General features: G+C 34.6%; 1 protein-coding gene across 1 annotated transcript; it reads right to left on the bottom strand.

Moving 5' to 3' along the window:
• Window positions 1-2021: 2021 nt before the first annotated feature.
• Window positions 2022-7687, bottom strand: LOC122280140 (probable LRR receptor-like serine/threonine-protein kinase At3g47570). Its single transcript, XM_043091125.1, has 4 exons — window positions 6890-7687; window positions 6684-6757; window positions 2861-4858; window positions 2022-2673 (listed from the first exon to the last, which is right to left on the bottom strand). The coding sequence occupies exons 1-4, from the start codon at window positions 7606-7608 to the stop codon at window positions 2321-2323; spliced, it is 3144 nt and encodes a 1047-aa protein (XP_042947059.1). The 5' UTR covers window positions 7609-7687; the 3' UTR covers window positions 2022-2320.
• Window positions 7688-11655: the final 3968 nt, after the last annotated feature.

Here is an 11655-nt window from a genome sequence, read left to right as displayed (position 1 = left end):
TAGATATTTGTGTCTATACATTGTATAATGGCACGTATGTTCATGTTTGTAAAGGAAAACTGGGTTTTCGCATAATGGCATGCGTATTCATGTGTATATTTGAAAACAGGGCTTTCATGTGAGAAATGATTTTGGGTGTGTCTGAAATGAATGGATTGAACGGTTTAAGAGAGAGTTGCTGTAGGGATGTTGGTAAGCAGGGATGGTGGTAGAGTCTTGCCTGCGATTCCCGCTTACAATATTAATTGGATATTTGGGCCATTTTCTAGGAAAATGGCTTTCAATCGGCTATTTTCTGAAAAAATGACGGATGTTTTAATGGACTGTATATATTTTTGGGCCAAAATGGGATTTTGGTGTGTTGAAAAATATCCATTTTCGGAAAAAGATGATTTTTGGGTCTCATACATCGTCATCATGTGCATGCATATTGTTATTGCATGAATGTATTTTTATCTTGCGGGCTGTTTGGATTATTACTTACCTGCGGTACTATTTCTTGGTGCCGTAGATTTTGATGCAGATGAGGATGCAGAGCTTGAGGATGCGGCTCCGCCGGAGGAGTGATCGGGGATCACTTTCTTGTGGGTTGGGATTTATTTTCCGCTTTTGATTATTGTTTTTGGTTTGTATTATATTTATATTGGATAATTGTGTAACTTTTAAAAGCATTTTTATTTAAGTGAATTTGTATTTAAATAATTCTGATACTTAGTTGATTGACTTAACTGATGCACCACATTTTTTGTTTTACATGTGTTGCATGTGCACACACTTAACACTTGTCGTTGGGGTGTGTGACCCGTGTTATCGTCATCCCGAGCCTCAATTTTCACGTGTTCGTATATTAGAATTGGGGGCGTCACACCTCATTAGAAGATCAATCTAAGTCATTAGATTTAGACACATCACCTTTTATCCTTATTTCCTCAAACCTTGAAGTTAAACAATTGGAAATTAGAACTTTTTACCGTTTTGATTCCATCGCGTGTAACTTTTAGTACGTCCAAAGCTTCCTTAACAATTTCACACCTTGATATTCGTTTTAAATCCTCAAGTGAGACAACCATGAAAATGACATTTAATCCTACTATTCCAATTCCAATTAGCAAGATCATCTCTAGACCAACTAAATATGGTTGTAGAGGATTTAGTCCAGCCCTTCTCCATACAATACCAAACAAGTTCATCCAAAAACGTTCATCTAGCCGTGAAAAGTGTTGTTTGATAACAGTTTGAAGACTACAATCTATTATAAATAATCTAAAGATGCCTTGAGAATGAATGTAGCCAAGATTGAACTGACCTAAAAATCATTGTCGGAACACTAGCTGCAAGTGAGAGAATTGATGTTATAATGGGAGAATGATAATTAGCAAACTCTTTTACAACTATTTTAAAACATTGTTTTAAATGAAATGTAGTTATAATTTAATAGAGATTATTTTTAATGAATGGCACAAGTACATAATTAGTTATTTGTAAAATAGTTGTAGAAGAGTTGCAGAGATATCATTATATGGTGTTAACCTAGTTCTCTTCTTTTTCCTTCAGTTGGGATAGATAAATGTGGACTATCCCCATTAAAATTACTAGAGAAAATGATCATTTTACAACTATTTTACAATTAGATATGAAGTGGTTGGCAGTTTAGTATAACGTTTTTCATTTTTAGTGAAGTTGTATGATTGCATTGGTTGATTGTAAAACAGTTGTAAGAGAGTTGGAGATATATCACTACCATTGTCAGCAATTGGTTATTCACCGATAAAATCAAGGTCGAGAATATAAGTATAGTGCCCTACCTTAAGAGTTAGAATTTTTGACGAATTTTTTTATTTTATTTCTGGTGATGCAAATCTCCAAAAATGAGATATTATTTGCGAAAACATTCCAACGTAAGGAGAAAAAGTATTTGGAAAAGATTATTTTTAGTGACTTTACCTATATATATTATTGTATATGAATGAAATTAGTTATTAACTTATGAAAAAGTGAAAAAATGATGAAAAGCCAAAAACTATTATATAAAACATTTAGCATAAATTCGGTCAAATATATTTTTGGTATGCTAAGTACGTAGTAGTACCCATACATTTTATTGACTTCGGCACATTCATATTTATTTTTTATACCTATTACCTAGAAACCCTAAGTCAATACAATCATGAAGTATTCCATTATCAATGACCATATAATTATTATATATTATAACCAATAACTTCAACAGTACAAGTTGTCTCTTTTTTGCAATCTCAATACCGTTTTATTATTAGGAAAGACATACAATGAAAGCATTTCAACAAACACAAGGCTAATGTCAATGTCCTCCGACATCTCTTAAAGACTTTGTTTTAATCTTCTTTAGCGTGGCTAAAACAATTTTCATGTTAGTTCTTTTTTGGGGCAACTCTGCACAACAATCTAAAGCCAATTCCATAATTGAAGTTATGCACTCCTCCAAGGCAACATGATATCTTTGGTTTCCTAACAAACTGGCATCAACAATATCAATTGTTGAAATGGGCAATGCTTCATTTACCCAGCGCTTCAAGCTCATTTCTCCTGCAAACATGTCATCTGTAGGTTTTTTTCTTGTAAAAGTCTCAATGAGTAGAATGCCATAACTATACACATCTCCTCTTGTGGAAACAACTCCTCCTAATCCATACTCTGTGTGTAACATTGCAACTTATTGTTAGAATTTCAATATTTGATTGTAGTGAAAAAGAAAACCAAAGCAAAATTGATAAATTGTGTATATGAATGTTCTATCATATGGTAATACTTAGTTTCATACGAGTAAAATAACAAATACGAGAGAGTTTTAGTGGTAAAAAAAAAAAAAAAAAAAAATCACCTGGTGCCATATACCCCAAAGTAGCAAGAGTCATGGTTTGCATCATAGAATCCTCATCACCTAAGAGTTTGGCCATGCCAAAATCAGTAACATGTGCAACCATTTCCACATCTAATAAGACATTGCTTGGCTTCAAATCACAATGAACAATAACTGATGAGTAAGCATAATGAAGGTATTCCAATGCTGATGCGACATCAATCATTATACTCAGCCTTTGTAAGAAATTCAAGCAACGATCATGAGAGTGTAACCACTTCTCCAAGTTCTCGTTTGGCATGTATTCCAATACTAGGGCTTTGAAGTCGATGTTGCTACAAATGCTAATGATTTTGACCAAATTGCGATGACGAACATTTCGTAATACCTCGCACTCTGCATCAAAACACTTAAATGCCCCTTCTACTTTTAAGTTTATAACTTTTACTGCAATATTCATCCCATCTGAAAGTGTTCCCTTGTATACTGATCCAAAACTCCCTTCGCCAAGCAAGTTGCTTGTGTTGAACCTTTCTGTTGCTAGTAGAAGTTCTTGGTGAGAAATTTTTCTCCATGTAGTTAAATTGTACAAGTCTGCCTGCAATGGAAATCCAGGATTCTTTGTTTCGCATCTTTTATAGGCTAATGAAGAGATCAATACAAGCATCGCTAACCCAATTGCTGGTAATAGATACTTCATTAAGTGTGATACTTTGGCCCTTTTTGTTTTAGGAGAATCTTCTTCGCATGGGGGAACTTGTAATCGGGGTGCACCACATAGCGCATCATTTGAGATAAATGAAGTAGACCAAAAGTGTAAAAATGGTCCTCCTGTTGGAATTTTCCCTCGTAGATTATTGAAAGAGACATTTAGATACTTGAGGTGTAAAAGTGCTTCTAAGGACTTGGGAATCCTTCCAGATAAATTGTTGTAGGAAAGATCTAAGATCTCTAAGCTTAATAGTTTACCAAAAGACTCTGGAATTGAACCTTCTAGCTGATTGACTGCTAAAGAGACATCAGTTAGATCTATGAGGCCACCAATTGCTATCGGGATATCCCCTAATAGTTGATTTCTTGATAGATTCAATATCATCAGGACTTTCATATTTCCAATTTCTAATGAAAGATTGCCAGTTAATGAATTGGATGACAGGTCGACATGCAAGAGATATGTAAGGCTCCACAAGCTCAAAGGAATCGTGGATGTTAATTGGTTGAAACCTAAGCAGAGAGATCTTAGGGAAGTTAGATTGCTTATGCATGTTGGAATATGTCCAAAAAGCTTATTGTTTTCTAGATGCAAGGCATACAGACTCTTTAGATGACAAAGATCAGACAGGATATGACCTTCTAGTTTATTATGTGGAAGGGACAAAATTTGTAGCATGTGCAATCTTCCTAATGTAGTTGGAATAGGTCCTTTCAATTTGTTGTTGGGTAGTTTCAAAAGAATCAAACTACTTAGATTTCCAATCTCTGCCGGAATGCTTCCCTTAATATTGCAAGAATTTAGGAAAAGTTCTTGAAGAGAGAGAGAAAGGTTACCAACGGAATTGGGAAGGAAGCTATGAAGGGGATTGAATGCAAAAGATATCATTCTAAGATCTTTGCAATTCGATAAGTAGAAGAAAATACTCAATTCTTGACTTCCAATAGTCAAATTATTAAATTCTAGGTTAAGCGACTTGAGGAGCCTTAAATTACCAAGCACTTCTGGAATTATGCCCGACAATGAGTTAACACTCAAGTCTATGAAAGTGAGCTGTGAAGCATTGGAGATGGAGTTGGGAATTATTCCGCTCAATTTATTTCCACCAAGATAAAGTTCTTCGAGCTTTGGGAGGAAGAGGCCCATATCTGCTGGAAGGTGGCCTGAGAATTTATTGATCGCCATTGAAATAAATTGTATCCTTGAGATATTAAAGATCTGGAATGGAATTGGGCCAAGAAAACCATTGAGTGAGGTGCCAATAGTCTCTAGATTCTGGAGGTTTCCAATTTCACTTGGTATTGAACCTGTCAAAATATGAATTTTTATGTACATCTATTATAACAAAAAGAAGAAAAGAAAAGAAGTAGTGGTTTTAATAATTAAAAATACACAAGTTAGCAGTAAGAAAACCAAGACCTCAAAGACCATGTAGGTGGCATATTTACTGATTACTATTTTGTTATGTGGGCCATGGAGGTGTTATTAGTTGTAGTGAATGATCTGTGATTGTGATGCAGAATCTCAACATCTTCCTCCTATTTAGATCATTTGTGAGCTTTATATTTTCTTGATGTACTCAAAGAACCCTAATTACCTATAATACTTGAATTCTTTCCATATAAATCATACCTTTGCTAAAGAAGCGAGAAATATTGCTTGCAAAAATCTTTGGTGCTTTTTTTTTGTTGCCTATTCACTTTCTTTCATTGATACACATTGCAACACTCTCTAAGAGAGTTCTTGCCCTACTCTCATAATGCTTTGATGCGCAATCCAACATAAATAAACACAGCCCACACCTCTCTTCGAACAGACCAACAACCCACACTTCTCTCCCAATCAACACAATTAATCATTTTAACACACTAACCGACTCAAAAAAGCCTTGTATAAGCCCTTTACCAATTCACCCACTTGAGTTGTCCAACACCAATAATCCAAGCCCTAATAAGGAAAATTCGTTGCACTCCACAATTTGGCCTTGAAGTCATGGTCACCTCTATGCCCCTGAACTCAAAACCAACATCACTTAAATCGACCTCCTTCTCTCAAATCCACTGATTGCCACCTTACCACTAAAACACCTCCACTATCCATTGTTGCCTTCTCCACCCACCCTTCCAACTACTCGGCACAATAGAAACCCCTCCAACAGTCGAGCTTTGCATTCTCTATAACAATTGAACAACATGTCTTGACAAAATCCTCCTCCATCTCCGTCTCCAATACAGATCTTTCCCCTAGCCCAAACCCACTCCTACCTTCCAAACAAACTCAAATCCCTTTCAACATAGTTCTTATAATAACTTTGGCTCTTGTTTCAATGCACATAAGGAATCACTTCAACATGGGAAGTCTCTTGCATAAATGGCTTTACAAACGGCTACGGGCTCTTCATACTACAAGATTCAAAACCCATATGCTACTTCAATTTGATGGATTTATTTTGTAAGATCCTGTTATGTTTCTATAACTTCTCATTAGATAATATCTCTTATTATCTACTTCAGGTCAACAATTATTAGGAATTGGCCAAGAGTGCTTAGATTTTGACAAGGCCAAACTCCAACTCTACCTCTGGCCTCCAACATTACTAGATGTATGCTATTTGATATATATTGGAAATATAATATTATATTATACATGATGCATAGACTATAACGATAGGTCCGATCAATACAGGGTATATATATTCAATAGTAGCATATCTACTTGTAAAGATCATAGAGTTAGTGTATATGTTATATTATGAAACATTATTAACATACTTAATTACTTCTAACTATAATTAATAATTCCACAACTACGTTCCATTAATTATAGCATGTACTTATAAACGATTAACTAGATTAATTATACCTTTGTTAATATAATTTATTGCAAGCATCTTGAATTATATCATTATAGCTTATAAGGTAACTACTGTATTCATTTTTATATATTATAACCATGAATATTTAACTATCAATTAGCTTAGTTTCTATTGTAGCAAATTGGTACTATCAGGACATATATCTTCTTAATTTAATCAGATACTATCATAGAACATATTTACTAAAACAATGGTACACGTATTCATATATATATATATAATATATATCTAATTGACTGAAACAAAGTTAATCATACCTTCAAAGTTGTTGTCGGTGAGATATAACGTTGTAAGCCTGGATAAATTCCCTATTTTCGGAGATATCCTTCCACTGAAATTATTCACGGAAAGGGATAAAACTTGTAACTGTTTACACTTGTATAAAGTGGACGGAAGTTGACCATGAAGCTGATTCCTACTCAAAGAGATAAATTGTAAGTTAGGGAGATGATCAAAGATGTACATTGGTAGTGTACCAACCAACATGTTGAAGCTTAGATCAATGTATTGCAACGAAGACATGTTGACCAAGATCGATGGCATCGGACCCGTAAGTTTGTTTCCTCTGAGATTAATTTCTTGCAAGCCAAATATGTTGAATATAGAGGAAGGTATGGATCCTGAAAGTTGGTTATATGCAAGAGAAAATTGTTGCAACAAAGTTATGTTAGACAGAGATGGTGGAATAGTACCTCCGAATTTGTTACCAGATAGACCCAAAAATTGAAGTTTTGTTAGCAACCCAATCCAAGATGGAATTTCTCCGCTCAATTCATTGAATCGAAAGTTTAAGTATTCCAACCGATAAAGACGCGACAACTCATTTGGCAATGAGCCATGAAAACTGTTGTTGCTTATGCTTAGGCTAACAAGGAACGAAAGGTTCCCGATGTGCGGAGGAATGATACCAACAAGGCCCATGTAAGAAAGGTTTAAAGCTTTGACTCGGAGATGTTTAAAACCACAAGTGACACCAACCCAATTGCAAACATAAGTAGAGGTGGACCAGTTGTTTGTTAAAACATGACGAGGATCAGAAATAGAAGCTTTCAAAGAAAGAAGAGTAGATCGATCGGTGGTAATGTTGAGAACTGTAGCATTAGCAAAGTTAAACACGCAAGACTGTACCAAAAACAACGTACTAAAGTGGAGGATGAGGAAACAAGCTGCTCGGTTGGCCATGATCAGTTTGTAAGTGGGTTGAGGTACTGGATTTGTGTTGCACTTGTACTCAAACGAAGAGCAAGTGAGGCTAATATTTAAAGAGGTTGTTGGGTCTGAAATTTCAAATCAGGAGAGAAGAGAGTTTTGTTTTATTTTTTATTTTTTGGAAAACGAGAAAGAAAAGATCAGAGTTGGGACCTTGGGGTGGTTGGGCGTTGAATTCCTGAATGACTTGTAAAATAAAAATAATTTTTTTTATTATTTAGTTATAAACAAATACTCTTATGAAAAATAAGCAAAGATTACGCGTTGAGTTGGAATTCATGATACTTGAAATTAAAAATTTATATGGATGACATTACTATTGAGATGACAAGGCTATATATTATAGCAATATGAGTCGGTTTAACTAATAATAATGAAGCGACATTATCCACTAATTTATTTTAAATATTCATATAAAAATTGATAAATAATGTCACGTTGATTAAGTGATATGAAGAATGAGATGTAGCTAGTAGTAGTACTATATCTGAAAAATCTATCTCATGTTTTTATCTGTCAACAATCTAATTGCTACAGTAATCTGTAAAGAACTTCATCTAATAAATAGATTTTGTAAAAGCTCATGGTGATTATTAAGGTTCTTAATTATCATATATATTCTTTCCTTTTTTACACGGTAAGTACAAGAAAATGTGTCGGTAGATGCTATCGAAATGCTCTACTATTGTTGGAATGGGTCCATTTGGCAAAGTTGCTGTTAAAAAAATTCATGTTTCGGAATAAAGTTACGGCAAATGGAGATTTATTACTCGAGTATTTTCCACAATTTGAATCAAGAAAGATAAAATATGTAAACTATAATCATATATTTAATAATAAAATTCATATTAAATAATTGTGAGTACTAATATTCAATATCGTGAACTACACGTTGTAAAAAAAATCTTGTTCCAGACAGGTTGTCATGTGTTGTCACTAATTAAACTATGATAAGATTGTTGAACATGACTGCATGCAAGTGGGGTTGTGACAGCCAGGGATAATTTAATATAAAAGGCATTTAAAACTTTGTCATATCTATTTTATCACTGATATTCATCAGGACTATTTACTCCAATGTCTTTCATTTCTAGGCCCTCTAGTCAATGCCAGAGGACATGACCATTAATTAATTAGTAGAAACCTGCATGTTTCCACATGTTGGTGATCCTACGTACTATTGGAAAAGAATTTATTGGTGGTCAGCTTGAGTTTATCAACTTCGTATAGTGTACGCACTCAAAAACGATGACCATTAATTAATTAGTGGAAACCTGCATGTTTCCACATGTTGGTGACCCTACTATTGGAAAAGAATTTATTGGTGGTCGGCTTGAGTTTATCAACTTCGTGTAGTATACGCACTCAAAAACGATCCAAAAACATTTCTATAATTATCATTAGTGAGTGACTGCTTGCAGTCTGGCCTTCTTCCAAGCATCATCTCACAAATTAGTGAGCTTGCAATTCTTGGACCTGTCTAATTGTACTATATATTTAATCTTGAAAATTCAAATAGAGTAATATTTAATAGAAGGGTTGACCGCAGGTCATTACTGCTAGAATATTCTGGTGGTGATATTCTCACGCAATTGAAAGATGTTCCAGATAACAGATTTGGGAATGATGCAAGACGTCGAAAGAGGAAACGACAAGCAGTGAAATTGAATTGGACAAAAAAAAATTATTTTCTTTGAGTTGCCATACTAATTTACCTTGACATTGCGTCACAAGCTAGATGTTATGCATATTGAAAAAAATATATGTGAGCATATTTTGGGCACCCTGATGTCAATACAAGGAAAGACAAAAGATACAGCCAACTCTCGTAAATATTTGAAAGAGTTGGGGATAAGATCAAAGTTGCATTTGCAAGATATTGGGTCGTTAGCCTATATGCCCCTTGGATAGTATATACTTTCAAGTGATGAGAGAAAGAAATTCTGTGACTGGTTCATGACAATCAAATTACCCAATGGTTATGCTACGAGCATGCCAAGATGTGTCCGAACTCATGATTGGAAGATAACTGGTCTCAAAAGTCACGACTGCCATATATTTCTGCAGCGATTGTTGTCAGTTGGTGTGCGTAAAAAGCTTACTTGAGATGTTTGTACAGCTCTAGCAGAATTAGGGTAATTTTTTAGGAGTATTTGTAGTAGAACGTTGAAAGTTGATGTCTTATTAAAAATGAAAGTTGGCATTGCATTGATATTGTGCAAGTTGCAGAGTTTGTACCCGCCTTCAGTCTTTGATGTAATGGTTCATTTGGCTATGCACCTACCTCGTGAGACTTTAGTTGCTGGCCCCGTTCAGTATAGATGGATGTATCCTATTGAACGGTTTTTGGAAAAACTTAAGAAGCGATCTGTGGGAAATAAAGCTCGTCCAGAAGGATCGATCACAAAGTCATACATTGATAATGAGTGGCATACATTTTGTTCAATGTATTTCTGTGGGGTTGATACTAGATTTACAAGACCGGATTGAAATTATGAAGGTGGAAAAATAGGAGTTTCGTCAGTATTTACAGTGTTTTTCCAAAAAATACGTCCCTTAAGTGCACAAGGGGGCTATGACCTATGTGGGTGAGAGTTTGAAAGATCTCGATAGTATGTCTTGAATAACTACGAAGAGATTGACCATTATTTGAGGTTAGTGATGATCATCTAAATCAATAGTATTTTTAAGTGCATTTATAATAATATATTATATATTGATACAAATTAATAGTTTACATTAACATACGCAGTGAACATACATAACTACTTCGCATGAATGATGTAACTAACGTAGAAAAGACGCATGACAAAGAATTTGTCTCGTGGTTTGAATATACAATATTGCTAAAAAAACATGCACAATTTCTTTGAACTTCATACCTTGATGTCACCATATTTATATCTAATATTGATATAAGTATAATAATATTTATTGATGTAAGTTGTATCGAAATATAGTGAAAATTTAGGTGAAATCTCATCAGAAGTGTATGCTTTGGCATGTGGTCCGTCTAAGTGGGCCATCCAATATTCATGATGTTTAGTGTGTGGATATAGATTTCACACAGCAAATAGAGAATGATATAGGAAAACTCAAAATTGTGGGGTCGTAGTCGAAGGAAGCCATGGAGATGATAATATTGATTTTAACGGAATTGTGGAAGATATTATAGCGTTAAAGTATGTGGGAGGATATATGGTTTGGTTATTTAAATGTAATTGGTGGAATGCCTCAAATCCTAAGTTGGGAGTGCGTAACGATGAATATTTTAGAAGTGTCAATACATCTCGTAATTGGTACGAGGACGATCCTTTCGTTCTCGCTTGCCAAGCAAATCAAGTTTTTTATTTACCTGATCCGGAGTATGAAAATCCATGGCGGGTAGTCGAGAAGTTTGTACCAAGAAATGTATATGATTATATTCCTGAGGCATACAAACCACATGAAGAAGTTGATAGTCCAGACCATGAAGAAACATATCAAGAAAATAAATCAGGCATCAATATATTTATTGATCTAAGTCAATATGACATGGTCCCATTGCGCAAAGAAGATGTTCTACCCGAAGTAATTGAAGGTGAAGTGTTAGAAGAACATGAATCAACTGAAGTGTCTACTGAGGATGAGAGCGACTGGTTAAACAAAACTGATACTAAATGATTTTCAAACAGATATTTGTGTAGGTATAATTATTATAAAAATCCATAATGTATCTTGTTCGAGTAATAATTTATCATAATTCAAAACAGATATGCCTCTTAAACGCAAAAGAACACGTGAGCCATCCCCACCCCTTCCTAACTCCCCGTGTGGCTCACCTGCCAACAATGGTGGACCAACATCACCAGAACCAGAACAATGTATTTTATCAATGTATATCTTTAAAATAAAATAATTTAATTAAAATATATGTTTTAATTATTGTATATATAGCTGTTGTAAACCAGCACTGAGTTAGAGGCATTACGTGGGGTGTCTGCATAGAGAAAGTAAGGAAAGTGGGTATAATTAAAGTTG

Source organism: Carya illinoinensis, chromosome 10 (genome assembly GCF_018687715.1).
Source record: "Carya illinoinensis cultivar Pawnee chromosome 10, C.illinoinensisPawnee_v1, whole genome shotgun sequence".
Taxonomy (NCBI): Eukaryota; Viridiplantae; Streptophyta; class Magnoliopsida; order Fagales; family Juglandaceae; genus Carya; species Carya illinoinensis.
This window is presented reverse-complemented; position numbering and strand designations above follow the sequence as displayed.

Bases quoted from the DNA above. Each gene is read 5' to 3' on its own strand.
- LOC122280140 (XM_043091125.1), bottom strand. From the start codon at position 7,608: ATGGCCAACCGAGCAGCTTGTTTCCTCATCCTCCACTTTAGTACGTTG. The intron at 6,758-6,889 runs GTACATCTTTGA...GAATAATTTCAG, and splicing joins TTGGTTGGTACACTACCAAT to TGGAAGGATATCTCCGAAAA. The intron at 4,859-6,683 runs GTATGATTAACT...ATATTTTGACAG, and splicing joins CACCGACAACAACTTTGAAG to GTTCAATACCAAGTGAAATT.